A 23,395-nucleotide genomic window follows, 5' to 3' on the forward strand; every position below is an offset into this window, starting at 1 on the left:
TCCACTTTAAGTTAATTAAACAATTAACCTCCTCCGCTCAGAGGTCTCATTCCAGGTCAGACTTGCCGGATTCAAGCTCACAAAGTACAATACACATTATTACATGTATAAACGCATCCCCACAGTAGTTTGTCTTAGTCTTAAGACTCCCGGCCAATCAGGTATCAAGATCCCTTTCCTATTCAGCCGGGATCAGAAGCAAAGACAAAGGCTCCTCCCTCTGCAAGCTGGAGCGAGGAGCAGCAGCCCTACCCAAAGGCCTCTGATCGCCAGGGATTCAGGAAGTTGTGGAAAGAGATGGCCAACAGACAGGCAGCACTTACAACATGAAAGGGGATTTTTCAGGTAAGCTTTTTTAAAGTAAGGCTTGTCAAAAATAAATATTGTTTGTATTTTTATTATAACGCTGATGTTATAAAATTAAAGTGTATGCTGTAAATATAGATATCATCCCAATGACCAATTTTATGGCTGTAAAGCAGTAGTAAACCTCTAAAAAAAAAAAAAAAAACTTCTCCCTGCAAGTTATTGTCATAATGTGCTAGCGCATACTAGCGCATTATGAAAGACTTATACTAGGGCATTATGAAATACTAGAGCATTATGAAAGACTTACCTGAAAATGAAGCCCTCCAGTCACCACTGACAGGGCTTCCAACTTATCCCAGTCTTTCTTCCGGATTCATGGGCTGTGGCCATCTGATTGGCTGAGCCGCAATGTGATGGGCGCTGCACAGCTCTCTCAATGGACAGCACACATGAGCCAGTGACATCACTGTGCTGCTAGTATATCCTAAACTGTACACATTTAGGAGATATTTACTGTACCTACAAGTAAGCCTTATATAGACTTATCTGTAGGTATAAATCAACATAAACACCTTAACTTCCACTTTAAATGCTTGACTTTACAGGTTATATACAGGATTACAGGTTATATTTAATAATTTGAATGTTTCTCAACATATTTGCTTAAAATTTTATTTTTACTATTGTTTTTATTAGAGATATGTGAGATCTATATTCAAAACAATGAGAAAAAGTCCCAAATCTATGCTCCTAAACAACCAGCCAAAATGAAACAGATTCGTTAACTATCACATGCCTAGACCACTACTTATTTAACACATGCATTTATTTATTTCCTTTACTGAATTGACTTTAACACCGATTCATGTGGTATTTACTGGGCATTTTTGTTTTTTGAGGTAAATATTTCATAAAGGGAAAGTAAATTGACATTTTCAGTATCACATGCAAAATGTGGCAAAATGTGTCAGATCACCCAAATACCACACGCAATCTGTTTTAGTGAATCGGGCCCATAGTGTCTTTTCTTGGCTTACTTGAATCATTTAAAGAGTAGCTCCATTTTTGTTGAGAGAAAAACATTCCCCTCTGGGTGATCTATGTACATTGCCAGGATTTTAACAAACTGTGTTGCAGATTCCTACCTTTTGTTATTCTAAAGAAATCCCTGTGTGATCATCTATTTCCATATGGTAAGGTAATCTATTAGGAGTGGTTTCTTTATTATCAACCAGCTGCTGCACCTGCAGACCTCTAATGAGGAAAGCTGCTGGGCCTACATCCCTTTAAATCTGATTTCCTATTGGGAGTATCTCAGCAAAAATGCATTTTTTGTTGCAGAGAATGCCTGAAATTTGACTTGTATCTTACTGTAGACTTCTGGGAAAATCAGTGAGCCAATCACAAAAGCAGGAAATGTTGTTTCTGGGGTAGGTAGCCGTTTTGCATTGCATTTTACAAAAAATTACCGAGATGCAGATTGAAAAGGAAAGAAGTTACAATATGACTTGTGACGCAATTGTATATGCTATATTATTTTTTCTCTATTTGCTATTTTTTCCCCATGAAAGTGGAGTTACCCTTTAAATATTTTTCTTTCCTTTAGCAAAAAAAGGTCAGACTTTTTGTTTCAATAAAAAAATATACAGTTATGCTTGAATTAGTCACAATACCTATAGAGATTTATTCTAATTTTTCTGGCACACCGTACTGCACTACTTCAGGACCTGGCTATACATTATACAGTGTGGGAGAACTTCTTGGACCAGAATACCGGCTAAACACAAAATTGCACATTGCTTGTTGATGATGTATAAATTACTGGATGAAATTCTTCAGACATACTGTGCATCTGGAAGTATTCACAGCGCTTCACTTTTTCCACATTTTGTTATGTTACAGCCTTATTCCAAAATGGATTAAATTAATTATTTTCCTCAAAATTCTGCAAACAATACCCTATAACAGTGATGGCGAACCTTGGCACTCCAGATGTTTTGGAACTACATTACCCATGATGCTCATGTAGTGTAGTTGAGCATCATGGGAAATGTAGTTCCAAAACAACTGGAGTGCCAAGGTTCGCCATCACTGCCCTATAATGACAATGTGAAAGAAGTTTGTTTGTAATCTGCAAATTTATTAAAAATTTTAAAAATCACATGTATATAAATATTCACAGCCTTTACCATCACACTCATAATTGAGCTCAGGTGCATTCTGTTTCCACTTATCACCCTTGAGATCTTTCTACAACTTGATTGGTGTGCACCTGTGGTAAATTCAGTTAATTGGACATGATGTGGAATGGCATATACCTGTCTATATAAGGTCCCACAGTTAACAGTGCATGTCAGAACACAAACCAAGCCATGAAGTCAAAGGAATAGTCTGTATACCTCCAAGAAAGGATTGTTTCGAGGCACAGATCTGGGGACGGGTGCAGAAAAATTTCTGCAGCATTAATGAGGTCCCAATGAGGACAATGGCCTCCATCATCCGTAAATGGAAGAAGTTTGGAACCACCAAGACTTTTGCTAGAGTGGGCCGCCGGCCAAATTAAGCAATTGGTGGAGAAGGGCTTTAGTCAGGGAGGTGACCAAGAACCCGATGGTCACTCTGACAGAGCTCCAGCGTTTCTCTGTGGAGAGAGGAGAACCTTCCAGAAGAACAATCATCTCTGCAGCACTCCACCAATCAGGCCTGTATGGTAGAGTGGCCAGATGGAAGCCACCCCTCAGTGAAAGGCACATAACAGCCCATCTGCAGTTTGCCAAAAGGCACCTGAAGGTCTCTCAGACCTTGAGAACAAAATTCTTTGGTCTGATGAAACAAAGATTGAACTCTTTGGCCTGAGTGGCAAGTTTCATTTCTGGAGGAAACGAGGCACCACTCATCACCTGACCAATGACCATCCTTACAGACAGCATGGTGGTGGCAGCATGCTGTGGGGATGTTTTTCAGTGGTGAGAACAGGGAGACTCTGGATCAAGGAAAAGATGAATGCCAATAATGTACAGAGAAACCCTTGATAAAAACCTGCTCCAGAGCGCCTGCGACTTCAGACTGTGGTGAAAGTTCATCTTCCAACAGAGCAATGACACTAAGCACACAGCCAACAAAACAAAAGTGTGGCTATGGGGCAACTCTGTGAATGTCCTTACGTGGCCCAGACAGAGCCCAGACTTGAAAACTGATTGAACATCTCTGGAGAGATCTGAAAATGGCTTTGGACCGACGGTCCCAATCCAACCTGATGGAGCTTGAGAGGTCCTGCAAAGAATAGTGGGAGAAACTGCCCAAAAATAGGTGTGCCAAGCTTGTAACATCTTCCTCAAAAAGACTTGAGGCTGTAATTGCTGCTAAAGGTGCTTCAACAAAGTATTGAGCAAAGGCTGTGAATACTTATGTACATGTGAGTTTTTTGTTTTTTTATTTTTGATAAATTTGCAAGGACTTTAAACAAATTTCCTTCTCGTTTACATTATTGGGTATTGTTTGTTGAATTTTTAGGAAAATAATGAATTTAATCAATTTTTGAATAAGGCTGTAACATAGCAAAATGTGGAAAAAGTGAAGTGCTGTGAATACTTTTCGAATGCACTGCATGTTTGCTGCTTGTGTGGCTTTAACTACTGAGAGGCTATAGGAGTAAATCATTTTGTGAGTAAAGTAGAAAAACCCCTGTGAAGACACAATCACACCAATTTCGAATTATGATATTCTTTGTTTACATTATTTATACTTGTCATGTTACTTCCCAGATTTCTTCTGTGAACTGGCTGAAAACACAGAAAAATTTCGACATCTTCCTCTCATGAAAATATGGGCTGGACCGGTACCTTTCTTGCTATTATACCACGCAGAGACTGTAGAGGTGAGCTGACCTCAATATGCTCAAAGAAAGTCTTTTCATACCATAAATACCCTGAAATTCTCCATGAAAAATGTATAATGTGGCAATAAATGTAACATGAATTGATCCTATGCTATGGATATAAAGAAAGGAGGAGGCCTTGTGTGGAATGATACATGCACCCATTTAACCCCAGTCTTACATTCATATGTTCATATTTCTTGCTGTCTTTGCTTAAAGATCCATGGAGGTCAGTGCTGAATTTCTTATTTCCTACAGTACACACTCTCTGTCATCCACTGTCCCATTGATGACAGAGCTGATGATGGATGTGCTGTTTCAATTTTCAGGTCATTCTACACCTTTTCCTGGTGCTAGTCTCCATTCTAGCAGTAACAGTTTTCCTCATTTGATTTTGTAAGTTAGTGGCCTTGAAATTTGACTATATATTTAGAGACTTGAAAGCCCAACATCAGACATGACTTTATCTTTTAAGATTTGTATAGAGTAGGCCAGAGATAGAACTACTGTCAGATTGGCATCACTGTGTGTAATGCAAGGACAATGCTAGGGGTGTGAAGGACTTGGGGCACCCTCAGGAGAGTAATGTTCGGTGTGGACATATTGCACTTATAGCCACCCTGATTTATGCTGTTGTGTATCTAATAAATGTAAAACGTGTTACTGCTAGGCTGTAACCAACTTAAAGTGATATTAAAGTCTTGGTTTTTTTTTTTGTTCAAAAATAACAAACATGGTATACTTACCTGCTCTATGTAATGGTTTTGCACAGAGATACCCAGATCCTCCTCTTCTCGGGTCCCTCACTGGCACTCCTGGCCATTCCCTCCTGCCCTGTGTCCATACAGCAAGCAGCTAGCTATGGGGCACTTGACCTGAGCCGCTGCTCTGTGTGTCTATTCAGACATGGCTTGGTCCCGCCCCCTCTCTCTCCTCATTGGCTTTCTGACTTTGATTGGCAGCAGCAGGAGCCAAATTGTCATAGCCAATGAGTAGGGAGAGTCCCTGGACCACCAAGGCTCTTGTACAACATCGAGATCCAGATGGGGTTTAGGTAATATGACAGAACCGTCCCACACTCCGCTTGAATGCTTCCATCAGTATACCGCTTCCTCCAGTCCAGAACATAGATAACAGAAATTATAGCCACATATTTTAACCAAGAACTAGACAGGACTAGCTCAGCTGCAAAACTGGAACTGTTTATTGAACACAGGCTTTTTATACACTTGAAAAGTAGGTCAGTCCTCATATAAACAATAATCCAAATATTTACCCAAAACATCACACAATGGTTTAGATAACAAGGTAGGGCTGACTCATGGCTAATCCCCCTCTAGCAGCTACTAGCTGACAAATATATAATTAACATGCTAATTAACTCAGCACTTAATGCAGTTGTATACCACACTTGCACATTTTTACCTACAGGTAGGCCTATAATAAGGCTTACCTGTAGGTAAAATGAATGTCTCCTAAACCTGTACGGTTTAGGAGATATTCACCTTGCATGCAGCTGCTGACATCAGTGGCGCATGAGTTCTGAAGGTCCAGCAGATGCTCCCAGATCTTGCCAGAAAGGAGGACTCTTGCCACATGTGCGGGAGTGACGTCATCGTGGCTCGGGTCACTCACAGCGCCAAAGCTGTGAAACCAGAAGAAACGCAGATGGAACATGTCAGCTTCCTTAGTATGCTATGCATACTAGCTCATTATTATTATTTTTCCAGAGCATACAACCGCTTTAATCAGCCTGCGTGACCAGACTGCGTGACCACTTAAGGACCGGAAGGATTTTCCACCTTAATGACCAGGCCATATTTTGCGATACGGCACTCCGTCGATTTAACTGACAATTGTGTGATCGTGCAGCGCTGTACCCAAACAAAATTTATGTCCTTTTTTTCCCACATATAGAGCTTTTTTTTTGGTGGTATTTGATCATCTCTGCATTTTTTTTTTTAACATTCAACTTTTATTAAAAAAATTAAAGAGAAGATACACAATACGCAGATACAACTGCATATGTTTTTTGATACAGCTTAAAACACCATGTAATAACCTGAAAATATTATCTGATGATTCTCAATTTTTGTGGTTATTACAAGAGGTCAAATCTCTCAACCTCCTATAAGCTATCAAATCCAAATTTAAAAGACTTCAGTTTCACTTCTGTCATGAACTGAACAATACAAAAAACATTGTTAATCTTATTCTAGCTTGTTTTCTTGTCGTCCTTTGCTGTCGTAGTTATAAAGGTAGGGAGAGTGAAGTAAGAGAAATGGAAGGAAGAAATGTAGGTACAGTGTTAGCTTTCAGTTCCACGTAAACAGTTTGAGTCACAGATACAGGTATGGTCCTGTGGGGGCATGCTTTTGTTCGATCATTATGAGGTGTGGGAGCACATGGCGTCCTCAAAATCCTGGGAATATTTAAAGACAAACCAGGGTTGCCAGGTCTTTTGGAATCTCTCTACACCGCCTGTATCTTGCGCCAGGGTATCTTCCATATCACAAATGTCTTTAATCTTGTTTAGCCAGTCTGGAATGGATGGAACCCGGGTAGAGTTCCAGTGTAGAGGAATCAATGCTTTGGCCGCATTTAAAAGGCGTTTCGTTAAGGAGTGCTTATATCTTTTAAATGAGAAATTTGTCACATGTAATAAGCAGCAGGCTGCATTTAAGTTTAGTTAGGTCTCTGTCATTTTTTTAATTAGCTCCCTGGCTCTATCCCAAAAGGATGAAATCAGGGAGCAATGCCACCAGATATGGGTCAGTGTGCCTTTTTCGTTTTGACATCTCCAGCAAGAGTCTGTTTTTTGTTGGGTCTCAGTTGTGTAGCTTATCCGGGGTGTTGTACCAGTGTGTCAGTAACTTATAACTCGTTTCCTGGATTTTTGGAACACTTATGGGCTAATATGCAAGCATACCTCCATTGTTTATCTGTAATTTCCTCCTGTAATTCCTCAGTCCACTTCCTCCTGTGTCCAACCAGCCTGGTGACCTTAGAATGCTGTAGCCATGAGTAGGCGATTGAGGTGGCCTTGACAAGTGGGGTATTAATATGGCACACCGACTTCAGGTCAATTAGGGGTCTGTGCATCCCTTTCTTGCCCAGATAGCTTTGTTGTTGAAGATAAGACCAGTGACGCAAATGGGGAAGATTGTTTTCTAGCTTAAGAGTGGTCTACTCCTTGATTTTACCCCCAGTGTAAAAGTCACCTGCCAGTAGTGGGGCATCCTGCTGTGTTGGTTGGAATATTGTGCTCTTGGTACCCAGTACAAAGTCAGGGTTGTATTTCAGTGGTGTCAGTGGGCTAAGAGATGAGGTGATGGACTTACGTTTGGCAATGGAGTGCAAAATCTCCAATGTGTTGCCTGTAAGGGGGTATCAGCATAAACTAATGGGGTAACTGGTCCATGGGATCCAAGGAGAGTATTTCAAGTTCAGGTTCAAGTCTGCTTCTAATGATATCCAGTCTTTCATGTGGCCATGGCAGTGCCAATAACTTACTCTAGCAAAGTGTGAAGCATGGTAGTAATGTTTGAAATCCGGTAAGCCTATCCCACCTAATTCCTTGGGTTTAGTCAACCAGTTAAGTCTAATTCTAGATTTCTGCTGGTTCCATAAGAACCTTAATAAGATACTCTTTAGTGCCTTAAAGAAATTTTGGGGGATTCTGATAGTAGAGTGCGCATCAGATGAAGGAACTTAGGCAAGATCACCATTTTGATGATTGCCTTACGTCCGAAAAGAATTCTAATTGCCAGTCTTTAAGGTCCTTTTCACAGTTATTAAGAAGGGAGGGGTAGTTCTGTTCAAAGGTAGTCTGTAATTGTGGGGGTAGACATATTCCAAGGTATTTAAGTGCCCGAGAATCCCATCTGAAGTGTAAGTTGGTCTTTTGTGTAATTTATCTTCAGATTCGAGATAACCATAATGAGCAAATTCCTTTAGCAAATTGGGTAGGGAAATTGTCGGGTTTGCTAGGAAAAATAGGAGTTTGTCTGCATAGACTGCTAACTTGAATTTCCTGTCTTGAACCCAGAAACCAGTGATTGTGGTGTTCGTTTTAATCATTGTAATAAAAGGTTCTAAGGAAAAGATGAATAGCAGGGGTGAAAAACCCTGTCTAGTTCCATTCTTTATGTGCACCTCTTTGGACAGTATGCCGTTAATTTTTAATTTTGCTGAGGGGTTTTGATACAATGCAGATATTCAAGATAGCATATGCGGGTCTAGCCCCACATGACTGCATACCGACATCATGACATCCCAGGCAACACGATTGAAGGCCTTCTCCGCATCAGTGGAGAGGAGAAAGCCTTCAATGTCCCGCCAATGCTCTTGCCACGTGAATTAGGAGGAGGGCTTTAGTTACGTTGTCTTTGGCTTCTCTACCAAGCATGAAGCCCACCTGTTCCAGACCAATGAGCTCTGGAAGAAGTTGTCCCAGAGCGAGAATTTTTGCAAATAGTTTAACCTCCAGGTTTAACAGGCAGCTGGGATGATAACTGGCACATTCCATAGGATCTTTACCTATTTTGGTAACACCGCAATGTGTGCTGAAAGGAAGTCTGGAGATACTTTCCTGGGTTTGGACATGGAATTCAGGACTGCAGTAAGTGGTTCCGTGATAATGTTTATGAAGGTTTTGTAGTAGATGGAGTAACAACCATCTGGCCCTGGGCTCTTCCCCGATTTCAGTTGTTTGATAGCTTGTCTGAGCTCTATAGGTGAGATTGGTGCTTCTAGTACGGAGATGTCAAGGTCTTGTAGGATCGTGAGTCCACTCTTATTTAGGTATTCTTGAATAATTTGTGCCTCCCTCCCTTGTCTATGTTGTGGTGGTAAGTTATATAACTTTGTGTAATACTCGTGAAAGTGTTAAGCTATCACCTCAGACGCCACATCAATTTTTTCGTTCTCTCGTTTGATACCGGCAATATTATTGGCATGGGTTTGTTCTTTCAAGGCCCTAGCCAGAAATCTGCCTGTCTTATTCCTCGACTCGTAATTAAAGCTTCTTTTTGGAAAACAGCATTCATTTGGTTCTGGAGTTGAATATGTGTTGCAAATCCTTTCTGGCATCTAACAGTTTATTTGCTGATTGTACTGAGAGTGACTGCTTGAGGGATTCAAATGCACTGATTAGTGCTATCAAGCTTCGAATATTATTTTCCCTTTCCCTTTTGCATTTAGAACCCAGCCTGACCAGCTCTCCCCTGATTGTGCATTTATGTGCCTCACAGACTACCAGGGGATCCACATCTGGTGTGGAGTTATGTCTAAACAATTCTGCCAGGGCAGAGGTGATTGTGGGAAGGAGTGTTGGGTCAGTAAGTAGTGAAGCATTAAGTCTTCATGTCGGTTGCTTATGTGGGGAAGTCATTAGGTCCAGTGTTAGGGAGATGGAGAAATGATCCCAAAGCGACTGAATACCTATATGTGCCTTTTTCACCATTGGGAGGTCTCTTTGTGAGATAAACAGATAGTCCAGACGTGCATATCTGGAATGTGGGGTAGAGAAGTATGTAAAATCCCAGACTTCAGGGTTAAGGAATGCTCCAGGTGTTTACTAGCTGTAAGGACTGCAACAGGGATTTGATTCTATATATGATACAGGATTTTCCAATGGAGATGTCAGTCAGTGGGTTTAGCGGCACATTAAAGTCCCCTCCCATGATGAAGCAACCCGAAGCTACCCCTGTAACTCCCTGATTATTGTTGGCAAAACGTCACGTGAGCCCTGTTGGGTAAATATACATTCGCCAGTGTCACTGGCATGCCAACAATTGTCCCTTTCAGGAATATGAATCTACCCCCTGGGGCACTTAGTAGTTGTGTCAGTTCAAAGGGTACCTCTTTGCTTACCAGTATTGAGACCCCCTTGGACCCAGAATTGTTGTAAGTGGCATGGAAAGCCTTTGTAAAATATGAGTTTGTGAGTTTTGGAATGTGGTGTGTTTTAAAATGTGTTTCCTGGAGTTACACAAAATGGGGCCTACCTTTTTTGAGCTCCCTTAAAAGGGTTGAGCACCATTCAGGTATGTTCAAGCCCCTGACGTTATGTGAGATCACTAAGGGGCCACGCCCCAGAGATGAGTAGGCCATCCAGAGCACTCAGTAGGAAGTTTTCCGGGGACCAGTCTGAAAAAACAAAACTAGTAGACATAGATTAGTATCTGTACCAGGAGTAAAAATAATATTCACAGTATGTTCTTCTGTATACTGTAGGGTAGATAGATAAAGGTGGAGACAGAGAAAGAAAAGGAAATAGAAGAGGAAGTAGAAGTAGAGATGTGAGAGTTGAGAACACTAGTAATCCTTCTCTCGGGGCAGTAATCTGCCACCCCAGAAGGAGTCACTTACTAAAGTGGTGTAGTGTACCCTGTGTCCGTACTCAAGAGCACAGGGTCACTCTGTGGGGTAAAAGGGAGGCGACAAACAACTTGGTGACAATTCACCTCTGACTTTTGATAACAGATAGACAGATAAAGCTAAAGGAACATCCTAACTATTGCACACACAGCCGTAAGGGCTCCAAGTTATTATTCTTAATTAACATACTGCCGACCATAAAGGGTAATATGAAACTGGGTAAACTAGACATGAGTCCAGACAAATGGTGGAATGTACTACCTGAGGCCTACACCATCCCTCTGGATGATAGGCTGGGAGGGCTTGCAATTGGACCCCGAGACAAAATTTAAAAAGAAAAAAGAAAATGGTGGAGCAGCGAGCAGTAAGCTCATGGTGCGTTCTATGTTCCATATCCATCCACTGGGTTCCAAGCCGCTGTGAGTTAAACATGTCAGAATGGGATTCTTTATGTAGATCAGGGACCAACAGTCTATGATGTCTTTATGACTCTGGTCTCCCTGGTTGCAGGGATCAAAGCAGATTAGCAAGGTCAGTCTGAGGTCTTATGTTGCGTACAGTCCCTGATCGTGGAGAGACCCTTATATATGTACATAAGCTCTGTGGCGTTGCATAAACCATTCTTGCGTGGATCAGGGGACATCATAGTTAGTAAGGCTCCATCTTGGACTTTGGATAGTCAATGTTTATGAACATGCTCTGCTTGTGAGGTAAGGCTCAGTGGGTCCACTGAATGCCAGGGGTTCAAACTGGGGGGGGTAATGAAAGAAGAAAGTGATGCATCCTAGGTGTTCCTGCTTTGGACCCTCCACCTCGTCTGTTTTGATTTTTTTGACTACCTCTTATCTGGAGTAGAAAACGGGGATCTATGGGGGCTTCTTTCCAAGGGGGCCTGTAAGAAGTCAGAGTACCACTCCGGGAGATCTGTATGACCCAAATTCAGTGCAGTGCAGAAGTCTGGCAGGTCAGCAGGTGTACGCAGAATATGTTGTTGACCATTGCGCAAGACCGTCAGAGCAAACAGGGATTGCCATGTATATCTCAGTTCCCTTTCCCTTCGTTTCTCCAGTAGGGGTCGCAGGGCTCACCAGTTATTTCGTGTAATCTGGGATAGGTATTGAAATAACATTATAGTTTCTCCATTGAAGATAATGTGATCATTCCGCCTAGATTTGCGAATGATTTCTTCTTTGAGGACAGCATATTATGTCTCTCGTGGTGCAGTCTCAGGGCCCCTCAGCCTTAGGGCTCTATGTACTCTCACAAAGTCAATCTCCATGTCCTCCTGCCTTTCTAGCAGACTATTAAAGACCCTCTGTAATGCTGGGACACTCTGGCCAGGCTCCACAGTTTCTGGGATCCCCCTCACTCTTATATTGCATCTTCTGCCACTGTTATCCATATCTTCAAAATGTCTATTCATTTATATGATGTACTGTCACTGTGTAACAGAAAACTTTTCCAATCTGTGTATGGCCTTGTCTCTGTGCTTCTCTGCAGCTTTGGCAGATGCCAGCTTCTCAGTCAACACAAGCAGATTGGTTTTCAGGTCAGTAATTGCTGCAGAAAAGGTGGACTTGATGTCTTCAGCAATCACTGACATATTGGAATAGGTTAGGGGATGTTCTGATCTGGGTTTACCCCTACCTGAGATATCTGTGATGTTCCGTGCTGGATAGGCTGCCAAACCATGGCGTGGACAAGAGTGCGGGATGGTGTAGAGTCTTTTACCCGGCATCTGAAGGCTAGTGGTCCGGTGTTAGGCTATGAATGGCCTTGTGTGCAGAGGAGCTCTTTCAGTGTGCAGCCATGCTCGTCACACACCAAGCCAGGCCCCCACCTCTGAGGTTTTTATTGTTTGCACTATTAAAAAAAAAGAGCAACAGTTTTGAAAAAAACTATATTTTTTACTTTTTGCTATAATAAATATCCAAAAAAAGTAAAAAAACTAATTTCTTCCTCAGTTTAGGCCAATGTGTATTCTGCTACATATTTTTGGTAAAAAAATTGCAATACGCGTATATTGATTGGTTTGCGCAAAAGTTATCAGGTCTGCAAAATAGGGGAAAGATTTATGGGATTTTTTTTTACTAGTAATGGTGGTGATCTGTGATTTTTAGTGGGACTGCGACATTGCGGGGGGCAGATCAGATACTTTTGACACTTTTTTGGGACCATTGACATTTATAGAGCTAAAATAGCAACTGATTACTGTATAAATGTCATTGGCAGGGAAGGGGTTAAAACTAGGGGTGATCAAGGGGTTAAGTGTTCCCTAGGGAGTTGTTTCTAACTGTATGGGGACTGGGCTGACTGGAGGAGGACAGAGATCGCTTTTCCTAATCACTAGGAACAGCAGATCTCACTCTACTCCCCTAATAGAACGGGTATCTGTTTACACTGACAGATCCCCGTTCTGCTTGTCTCTGAAGCGATCGTGGGTGGCCAGTAGGGATGAGCCGAACACCCCCCGGTTCGGTTCGCACCAGAACTTGCGAACGACCCCCGCGTTCGGCACGAACGTTAGAACCCCATTGAAGTCTATGGGACTCGAACGTTCGAATTGGAAAGTGCTAATTTTAACGGCTAATATGCAAGATAGTGTGCTAAAAAGGGTTTGGCGATCTGCCTCCTGCCTCAGGGGACATGGGTCACTGCAAAAAAAAGTTTTAAAAACTACCGTTTTGGCGGGAGCACTGATTTTAATGACGATTAAAGTGAAAAAAAAAAGTGAAATATTCCTTTAAATATGGTGCCTGGGGGGTGTCTATAGTATGCCTGTGAAGTGCCACGTGTTTCCCGTGTTTAGAACAGTCCCTGCACAAAATGACATTAAACGGAAATAACACCATTTAAAACTGCTTGCGGTTTTAATGTTATATCTGGTTCCTGTAATATGGTTGAAAATCATTCAGAAAAATGGCATGGGTAGCCCTCCCTGCCCATTACCAGCCTATTTGGGTCTTGTACGCATATTAAGGGGAACCCCGTACCCATATTAAAAAAAGGAAATGCGTGTGGCCCCCAGGCCCTATATACTCAGAACAGCAGTATACAGGCGGTGCAAACAAGACAGGGACTGTGTAGGTTTGTTGTGTTAAGTTGAATCTGTTTGTCATTTTCAAGCGGTACATTTTTAAAGTGTAGCTCCAGTCAAAAAAAATATCTTTAAGCTTTTTGGAAAACATAGGGAAGGGTTATCACCCCTGTATAATTTGTTTTGTCGTCCATCTTTTTTCATCTCACTTGCTGTTGTCTCCTTCCGTTTGCAAGTAGGAGATGTTTGTAAATTGGATGTTTGAAAGCAGGGGCCTGCCCTATATGCTCTGCAGAAATGGCGGAACAAGGTGTTGGTTTTGCAACAACATTGTAAGCCCTCAAAGTGACTCTTGGTGGCCGCTGGAGCGCCCTGCTGTGAACGATTATATCAAGAATTGTAATTACATGCCATTGTTGAACAGTGGTAGAAAAATTGACCTTTGGTGGTTGTGGTGCTGGTGCCACAACACTATAAGTCCTCACAGTTACTCTGGGTGGGCACAGGAAGGGGCCCTCCTGTGAAATATTATATCAAGAATTGTAATTACATGTCCCTGTTAAACAGGGGCAGAAAAATTGGGCCTTAGGCACTGGTGCCATCACACTGCAACCTCTGCCATACACTCTAGTTTTATTGCAGGAATTAGCCCTGCTGCAAAGCATTGCATCAAAAATTGTACTTAAACGCCCCTGTTAAACAGGGGCAGAAAAATTGGGCCTTAGGCACTGGTGCCATCACACTGCAACCTCTGCCATACACTCTAGTTTTATTGCAGGAATTAGCCCTGCTGCAAAGCATTGCATCAAAAATTGTACTTAAACGCCCCTGTTAAACAGGGGCAGAAAAATTGGGCCTTAGGCACTGGTGCCATCACACTGCAACCTCTGCCATACACTCTAGTTTTATTGCAGGAATTAGCCCTGCTGCAAAGCATTGCATCAAAAATTGTACTTAAACGCCCCTGTTAAACAGGGGCAGAAAAATTGGGCCTTAGGCACTGGTGCCATCACACTGCAACCTCTGCCATACACTCTAGTTTTTTTGCAGGAATTAGCCCTGCTGCAAAGCATTGCATCAAAAATTGTACTTAAACACCCCTGTTAAACAGGGGCAGAAAAATTGGGCTGCTGGCATCACCCAGAACCAAAAATGTTCTTCCAACATATCAGCGGAGGAGGAAGAGGATAGACAATCAACATAACAGGACAGTCACTCAGCATCAGCATAGGCAGTCTTGAAGGGATGTGGTATTTCAAAAAAAATTATTCGGTTACATCAGCTTCAGGTGCTTGGTAGCTGTGGGTGATCCAAGACTGATTCATCTTGATGAAGGTCAGTCGATCAACTGATTCGGTGGACAGGCGCACCCTGTGATCGGTAACGAAGCCACCAGCAGCACTGAAGGTGCGTTCCGAAAGAACGCTGGATGCAGGACAGGCCAGGAGCTCAATTGCATACTGTGCAAGCTCTGGCCAGTGATCCATCCTCAAGACCCAGTAAGCCAGAGGATTTTCAGTGGGAAAGGTGTCCAAGTCTGACCTTGCCCCTAGGTATTCCTGCACCATGTAAATTAGACGCTGGCGATGGGTGCTGGAACCAATCATACCTTGGGGCTGCGGACTAAAAAATTGTCTGAACGCATCAGTCAGACGGCCACCTTCTCCACCGCTCCTTCTGACTGATGCCTCAGCAACACGTTGTCCAGGACCAGGAGTTTGTGACCTCCCAGTCTCTGGGAACGCGTTGCACAGAGCTTTCTGCAAGGCCTCCCGGAGATGTCTCATCCTCTGCTCCCTCTGCGATGGCAAGATAAGGTCGGCAACCTTACCCTTGTACCGTGGATCAAGGAGAGTGGCCAGCCAGTAATGGTCCCTCTCCTTGATCCGAAGAATACGAGGATCCTTCCGCAGGCTTTGCAGGATCAGGGAGGCCATGCAGCGTAGGTTAGCTGAGGCATTCGGTCCGGAGTCCTCTGGGTCACTAAGGACAACATGATCCGCAGCTACCTCCTCCCAGCCACGTACAAGTCCACGTGTTTCTTGGGACTGTAAATCATCCCTATAAGACTGCTGCTGCTGATGCTGAGTGCCAGCCTCCACCTCCATGCTGACACAATCATCCTCCTCCTCCTCTTCCTCCTCCTCACCCTCTTCCTGTGTGATGGGTGGCACAGCAGGAACACTGTCTGGATAAAGGGGGCCTTGAGAGGCAAGGAAGTCCTCCTCTTCCTGCCTCTGTTCTGCCTCAAGTGCCCTGTCCATTATTCCACGCAGCGTATGCTCCAAGAGGTGGACAAGAGGTATAGTGTCACTGATGCATGCACTGTCACTGCTCACCATCCTTGTGGCCTCCTCAAACGGTGACAGGACAGTGCATGCATCCCTGATCATGCCCCACTGGCGTGGTGAGAAAAAACCAAGCTCTCCTGACCCTGTCCTGGTGCCGTAGTCGCACAGGTACTCATTGATGGCCCTCTGCTGCGTGTACAGCCGCTGCAGCATGGCCAATGTTGAGTTCCATCTGGTGGGCATGTCACATATAAGGCGGTTCTTGGGCAGGTTCAACTCCTTTTGGAGCTCAGCCAGCCGAGCACAGGCATTAAATGATCGGCGGAAATGCACACAGACTCTCCTGGCCTGTTTCAGGACATCCTGTAAGCCGGGGTACCTGCCCAAGAACCGCTGCACCACCAGGTTAAGGACGTGAGCTACACAGGGCACATGGGTCAGTTGTCCCTGTCGGAGGGCGGAGAGGAGGTTGGTGTCATTGTCGCAAACCACCATTCCTGGCTTAAGCTGGCGTGGCGTCAACCACCTCTCGGCCTGCCCCTGCAGAGCTGACAAAACATCCGCCCCAGTGTGGCTCCTGTCCCCCAAACAAACCAGCGCAAGCACGGCATGGCATCGTTTTGCCTGCGTACTTGCGTAGCCCCTGCAACGCCTACGGAGCACCGCTGGTTCTGAGGACAGAGCACTGGAAGAGGCCGTGGAGGAAGAAGAAGAGGAGGGGGTGGAGGAGAGAGGTGTGTCACAACCAATAGTAGCATTTTGGAGGCGTGGTGGCGGAACAACCTCCAATACTACTGCACCTTGTCCTGCATCCTTCCCAGCAGCCAGAAGAGTGACCCAATGGGCCGTGAAAGACAGGTAACGTCCCTGTCCATGCCTGCTGGACCATGAGTCAGCGGTAATATGCACCTTACCGCTGACCGCCCTGTCCAGCGAGGCAAGGACATTGCCTTCCACATGCCGGTAGAGAGCCGGAATTGCCTTCCGTGAGAAAAAGTGGCGTTTGGGGACCTGCCACTGAGGAACCGCACATTGTACAAACTCACGGAAGGGGGCCGAATCTACCAACTGAAAAGGCAGCAGTTGAAGTGCTAGCAATTTAGCCAAGCTAGCATTCAACCGCTGGGCATGTGGATGGCTGGGAGTAAATTTCTTCCGCCGGTCCAGCAGCTGGGGCAGGGACATTTGTCTGCTATAATCGGACGTGGATGTACCACTAGCAGAGTTCCCGGAAGCACTTGGCTGTGACACACCTAATTCTACACCTTCATTCCTCTCAGAGCAGGTTTCAGAGAGGACTGAAGGTCTAGTGGGGTTGGAGATGCCAGCTGATGAGGAGCAAGGAGAGGTCCGCTTTGTTCTTTGGTGTGGGTCTTTGAGGTATGCTTGCCAACGAGCTGCATGGCAGGTCAACATATGTCTGGTCAAGCATGTGGTGCCCAAGCGGCTGATGTTTTGGCCACGTGAGATACGCTTGAGACATATGTTGCAAATAGCAGCGGTGCGATCTGATGCACTCGTCTCAAAAAAGGCCCACACCAAAGAACTTTTAGAATAACGCGCAGAGGAAGCGCTCTGCGCAGAGGAAGCGCTCTGCGCAGGCGGAGCTCTGCGGTGTGATTCAGTCGGTGTGCTGCCCCTAAGCTGGCCCCCGGAGGGCATCCTGCCTCGTTGGACATGTGCCTCCTCCTCCTCCTCCTCCTCCTCCTCCTCCCTCCTTCCAGGCACCCATGTGGAGTCAGTGCCCTCATCATCCCCTCCCTCTTCATCGCTGTAGCAAACCTGGCAGTATGCTGCAGCTTGTGGAACATTACTGCCAGATTGCTGTCCTTCTTGAGCATCCCCTCTCTCTGTGCTCACGCTACTGCCTTCCTCTAGCTGAGTGTCATCATCAGAGCCCACCAAACACTGGGCATCCTCCTGGAGCATGTACCCAACACTGTGCTCAAAGAGTTCAGGAGACTCCTCAGGAGGACGTGGTGGGTCTAGGGAAGGAGTCACTGATGATGACATTGAGAGGAGGGACGACGATGTGTTGGCAGCTGCTTTTCTACTACCCTGAGACTGGGTGAGAGAGGATGAGGAGGATGAAGAGGGCTTGGTCATCCACTCTACCAAGTCGTTGGCATGTTGCGGTTCAACATGTCCAGCTGCAGAAAAGAAGGACAAGCATGTCCCATGGCCACGTGCTGATGACAATGCACCGCGTCCCCGACCAGCACTGTTGTCTCTAGACACAGAGCCTGCTTGCCCTCTTTTATCGGCTCGCGCCTGTCTGCCTCTCCTTGCTGGCCTTCCAGACATGGTAATGGCCTGAAGGGAGTTGGGTAAAACAGTAGTTGGGTAGTTTATATTGTGCTGGAGGCACACAACACCCACTAACTCCTGCAGATGCCTTTTTTATAGAACAGCAGAGTTAAAGGGGTATATACAGATGTATACTGTGCTGTGCTGGAAGCACACACAACTTCCAATAACTCCAGCAGATGCCAATCGGGCCCAAATACAGAACAGCTATGTAGGTGGATAATAGCGGTATGTACTGGGTACAGAGCAGGCACACAGCACGCACTATCTCCTGAGTGACACTGCTGACTGCAAGCTCTATTGTTAAAGATGGACCACTAGCTATATAGGTGAGGTGAATATCACGGTGTATACTGCGGTCAGGGCACGCAGACAATAACAAGAAAACAGCAGAGTTAAAGGGGTATATACAGCTGTATACTGTGCTGTGCTGGAGGCACACACAACTTCCAATAACTCCAGCAGATGTCAATCGGGCCCAAATAGAGAACAGCTATGTAGGTGGATAATAGCGGTATGTACTGGGTACAGAGCAGGCACACAGCACGCACTATCTCCTGAGTGACACTGCTGACTGCAAGCTCTATTGTTAAAGATGGACCACTAGCTATATAGGTGAGGTGAATATCACGGTGTATACTGCGGTCAGGGCACGCAGACAATAACAAGAAAACAGCAGAGTTAAAGGGGCATATACAGCTGTATACTGTGCTGTGCTGGAGGCACACACAACTTCCAATAACTCCAGCAAATGACAATCGGGCTCAAATAGAGAACAGCTATGTAGGTGTATATAGTGGTATGTACTGGGTACAGAGCACGCAGACAGCACGCACTAACACTACTGACTGCAAGCTCTATTATTAAAGCTAGATCACTAGCTATATAGGTGAGGTGAATATAGTGGTGTATACTGCGGTCAGGGCACAGACAGTAACCACTACACAAGAGCAAAATAGTAAATCAGCCAAAAACGATTGGTGTGTAACTGTGTTGAAGGTACACAGAACACCCACTGCTTCAGATGCTAACAAACACTACACGAGGCCGCCTGAAAGGCAGCTTTATATAGTGTGGGGCGTGCACTACACTGTCTGAGCTATGATTGGCCACAGGCAGGATGCCTGTGACCAACCATTGCTCTTCCCGCTACTGGCGCTGCGATTGGCCAAGCATGCGGGGTCACAGTGCATGCTTGGCCAATCGTGAGACAGCAATGCATTGCGCCATCGCAGTGCATTGTGGGCCACACGAATTTTGCCGCGAACGGCCCAAACGTTCGGAATTCGGCGAACGCACGAACGACCGATGTTCGAGTCGAACATGCGTTCGACTCGAACACGAAGCTCATCCCTAGTGGCCAGCAGACATTGAGTCCGCCGGACCCACCGGTTGGCCCCCCGTTAGCGAATGGGCATGTGCGCACAGGGGGCGCACAGATCGCCGTGTATGCCCCTGACGTACAATGATGGCGATTCACGCAGGGGAGCCAACCTGCCCCAGTCCAACTGTGGTGGCTGGCCAGTAACTAGTTAAACAGACAATAGTAGGAAACTCCAGTAGTAGACTGTCTGGCTCCTATGCTGGAGTACATGGAACAGAGGCCAATGTGACCAGCTCTTTCAATTAACATGTATAGCTCAGAATCAAACAAACCAGGAATAGTTTTCATATATTCCTTGTGGGATATTGTTGATAAATATTACTGTCCCATTTGAAGTAATCCAAACCACATTCTTAGCATCCATTAAGTAGTTGTCCATTGTTTGCTTGGTCACTCTGTGCCCCTAATGCCGCGTACACACGATCAAACAATCCGGTGGAAAAGTCCGGCAAACTCAAGTCCGCCAAACAATCCCCCCGTGTGAAGCCTCCGGCATACTTTTTTGACCCGAAAGTACGGCGGACTTAGAATGCCGCGTTGCACTCCAATCTTCCCGCCGGACTCGCATTTCGGTGGACAATCTGGCCGTGTGTATGCCAGTCCGCCGTACTTTTGAAATGAGCAGACTTTTCCCGCCCGGAGAAAAGTCCGCTCATTTTGAGCGGGTCTCCAGGTAGGCGGGGCCCGCGAAGGAGACGTCGCTGGCCCCGCCGCCTGGTATGGACTTAAAGGGGAACCCCAACGCCGAAAAAAATTGGCGTGGGGGTCCCCCCCAAGTCCACAACAGACCCTTGTCCGAGCACGCTACCTGGCCGGCCAGGAAGGGGGGGGGGGGGGGGCGAGCGAGTGCCCCCCCTCCTGAGCCGTACCAGGCCGCATGCCCTCAACATGGGGGGTGCCTTGGGGAAGGGGGGGCCGCGCGGCCCCCCCACCCCAAAGCACCTTGTCCCCATGTTGATGAGGACAAGGGCCTCTTCCCGACAACCCTAGCCGTTGGTTGTCGGGGTCTGCGGGCGGGGTGCTTATCGGAATCCGGGAGCCCCCTTTAATGTACCCGTACCCATTCACCTGTAAAATAAAAGTACAAAAAAAACACAACACACGAGATAAAATACTTTATTGCACAGCTCCGGGGGTCTTCCGTCTTCGGGGGTCTTCTCGCCGGACTCCTCCGCTATCTTCTTGTAGCTCTTTTACTAGCGGAGGAGTCCGGCTTTCTTCCTCGCCGCCGGCCTCTTCTTCCGACTTCGGGGGTCTTGTCCCCCTCTTCGGTTCTTCTGCCGGGCCACCGCGCCTTCTTATAGCTCTTTTACAGGCGGTGGCCCGGTCTTCTGTCGCCGCCGCCGCCTTCCGTTCTTCTTCTTCTTCTTCTTCTCCAGGAGATGTTGACTCAACGATCTCTCCGGCCGCAATGCCAGGGACGCGCTGTGCTGCCACTTATATAGGGACAAGGGGCGGTGTCACATGGGTTTATGTCACATGGGTTGGTCACATGGGTTGATGTCACATGGCGACAGTCCCAGCATCCTCCGGGACTGTGACATCGTAAGGGGGCGGGGTCACCATGTGACACCAACCCATGTGACATAAACCCATGTGACACCGCCCCTTGTCCCTATATAAGCGTCCCTGGCATTGCGGCCGGAGAGATCGTCGAGTCAACATCTCCTGGAGAAGAAGAAGAAGAAGAACGGAAGGCGGCGGCGACAGAAGACCGGGCCACTGCCTGTAAAAGAGCTATAAGAAGGCGCGGTGGCCCGGCAGAAGAACCGAAGAGGGGGACAAGACCCCCGAAGTCGGAAGAAGAGGCCGGCGGTGAGGAAGAAAGCCGGACTCCTCCACTAGCAAAAGAGCTACAAGAAGATAGCGAAGGAGTCCGGCGAGAAGACCCCCGAAGACGGAAGACCCCCGGAGCTGTGCAATAAAGTATTTTATCTAGTGTGTTGTGTTTTTTTTTGTACTTTTTTGTACTTTTATTTTACAGGTGAATGGGTAGGGGTACATTGTATCCGGGGGCCCACTTATTAAAGGGGGCTCCCAGATTCCGATAAGTCCCCTGCCCGCAGACCCCAACAACCAACAGCCAGGGTTGTCGGGAAGAGGCCCTTGTCCTCATCAACATGGGGACAAGGTGCTTTGGGGTGGGGGGGCCGCGCGGCCCCCCTTCCCAAAGGCACCCCCCATGTTGAGGGCACGCGGCCTGGTACGGCTCAGGAGGGGGGGGCGCTCGCCCCCCCTTTCCTGGCTGGTCAGGTAGCGTGCTCGGACAAGGGTCCGTTGTGGACTTGGGGGGACCCCCACGCCGATTTTTTTCGGCCTTGGGGGTTCCTCTTTAAGTCCATACCAGGCAGCGGGGCCAGCGACGTCTCCTTCGCGGGCCCCGCCTACCTGGAGACGCGCTCAAAATGAGTGGACTTTCCTCTGCGTGTGTGGGCGAGTCCGTTCATTTCAAAAGTAGGGCGGATAGCACGGCAGACTTAGTACGCCGTATTAGTCCGCTGAAAAAGTGCCGTGTGTGGGCAAGTAGCCCGTTCGGAAAGTCCGACGGCAGTCTGGCGGGAAGTCCGCCAGACTAAGTACGTCGGACATACCGCTAGGTGTGTACGCGGCTTAATAGACACATAAGAAGGGCATGGGGAGCTGAGACAGAGTTTCCCAACCTCTCTAGGGTAAGCTGGGTTCCACATGCCCCCCACCCAAAGTGACTCACAGGTAAGTATTAGGGGGACTGAAGGGGACTGCTGCATGCAGAAGATTTTTTTATCCTAATGCATAAAATGCAATAAGGTAAAAAACCTTCTGTCTTTAGAACCACTAAGCTATTGTTTAACTTTTCTGGGTTCTGTAGGATTTCCCTAAGCCTGATAGGTTGATTGATTCAGCCTGTTACTGGAAGGTGGTTCCAGTAATCAGTGTGGGAAGGATTAACCACTAGGTCATGAATATTTATCTGAGCCAGCCAATCCCTGAGCAGCTACATTTAGAGGTATGGTCTGGAGAGATTATAAATGTTTGAGAGCACCTTTCAAGAACACATTAAATTAAAGTTGGAGCAGATGCCTGAAAGGATCTGGGCTAAACAGAAATACTCTGAATGTAAAAACGGAAAAGTGCATAAAAAATAGATAACGAGCTGGCTGCACACCCCTTAAAGTTCTAAAGAGAATAAAAAGATGAATTCCCTTTGGGGTTTTCAGGCAGCGACAAGAAACAGAAATTAATATGTAAAAATATATTTATTTTGTTTTTTCAAAGGGCATAATAGCCATCATAGATTAAAATATAGACTCTGGTACATCTGGTTGTTACAGCATATCAATGGATAGAAAATAAATACATCACTTAATACAAAAATGATTACAAATACAGCAATTTTTCAAAAACTATAGAAAACACCCCTGCTACCCCGATGCATTTCGACCTTCTGGAAGTTAGGGTCTTCTTCAGGGGGGGACAGAGCAAAAGCAAAGGGGTGATTTAATTATGTACCGTATATACTCGAGTATAGGCCGACCCGAATATAAGCCGAGGTCCCCAATTTACCCCCAAAAAACTGGAAAAAATTATTGACTCGTGTATAAGCCGAGGGTGAGACATGCCTGTCCATCCCTGTGTGTCGTCCATCCCTGTGTGTGTCCATGCATCCGTGTGTGTGTGTGTCCATGCATCCGTGTGTGTGTGTGTGTGTCCATGCATCCGTGTGTGTCCATGCATCCGTGTGTGTGTGTGTCCATCCATCCCTGTGTGTGTGCATGCATCCGTGTGTGTGTGTGTGTGTGTGTGTGTGTGTGTGTGTCCATGCATCCGTG

The 23,395-nt window shown here is 45.9% G+C and overlaps 1 protein-coding gene across 1 annotated transcript in view; it reads left to right on the top strand.

Moving 5' to 3' along the window:
• LOC143975213 (cytochrome P450 4V2-like) overlaps nt 1-23,395 on the top strand; it is a 197,607-nt gene that overhangs the window by 18,947 nt on the left and 155,265 nt on the right. The window contains exon 2 of the mRNA XM_077477355.1: nt 4,074-4,186. Coding sequence (XP_077333481.1) covers nt 4,074-4,186 — 113 coding nt within the window. The remainder of the gene's footprint in view (nt 1-4,073; nt 4,187-23,395) is intronic.

This window comes from Lithobates pipiens, unplaced genomic scaffold, assembly GCF_037356315.1.
Source record: "Lithobates pipiens isolate NorthernLeopardFrog02 unplaced genomic scaffold, aLitPip1_a1.2 Scaffold_13, whole genome shotgun sequence".
Taxonomy (NCBI): domain Eukaryota; kingdom Metazoa; phylum Chordata; class Amphibia; order Anura; family Ranidae; genus Lithobates; species Lithobates pipiens.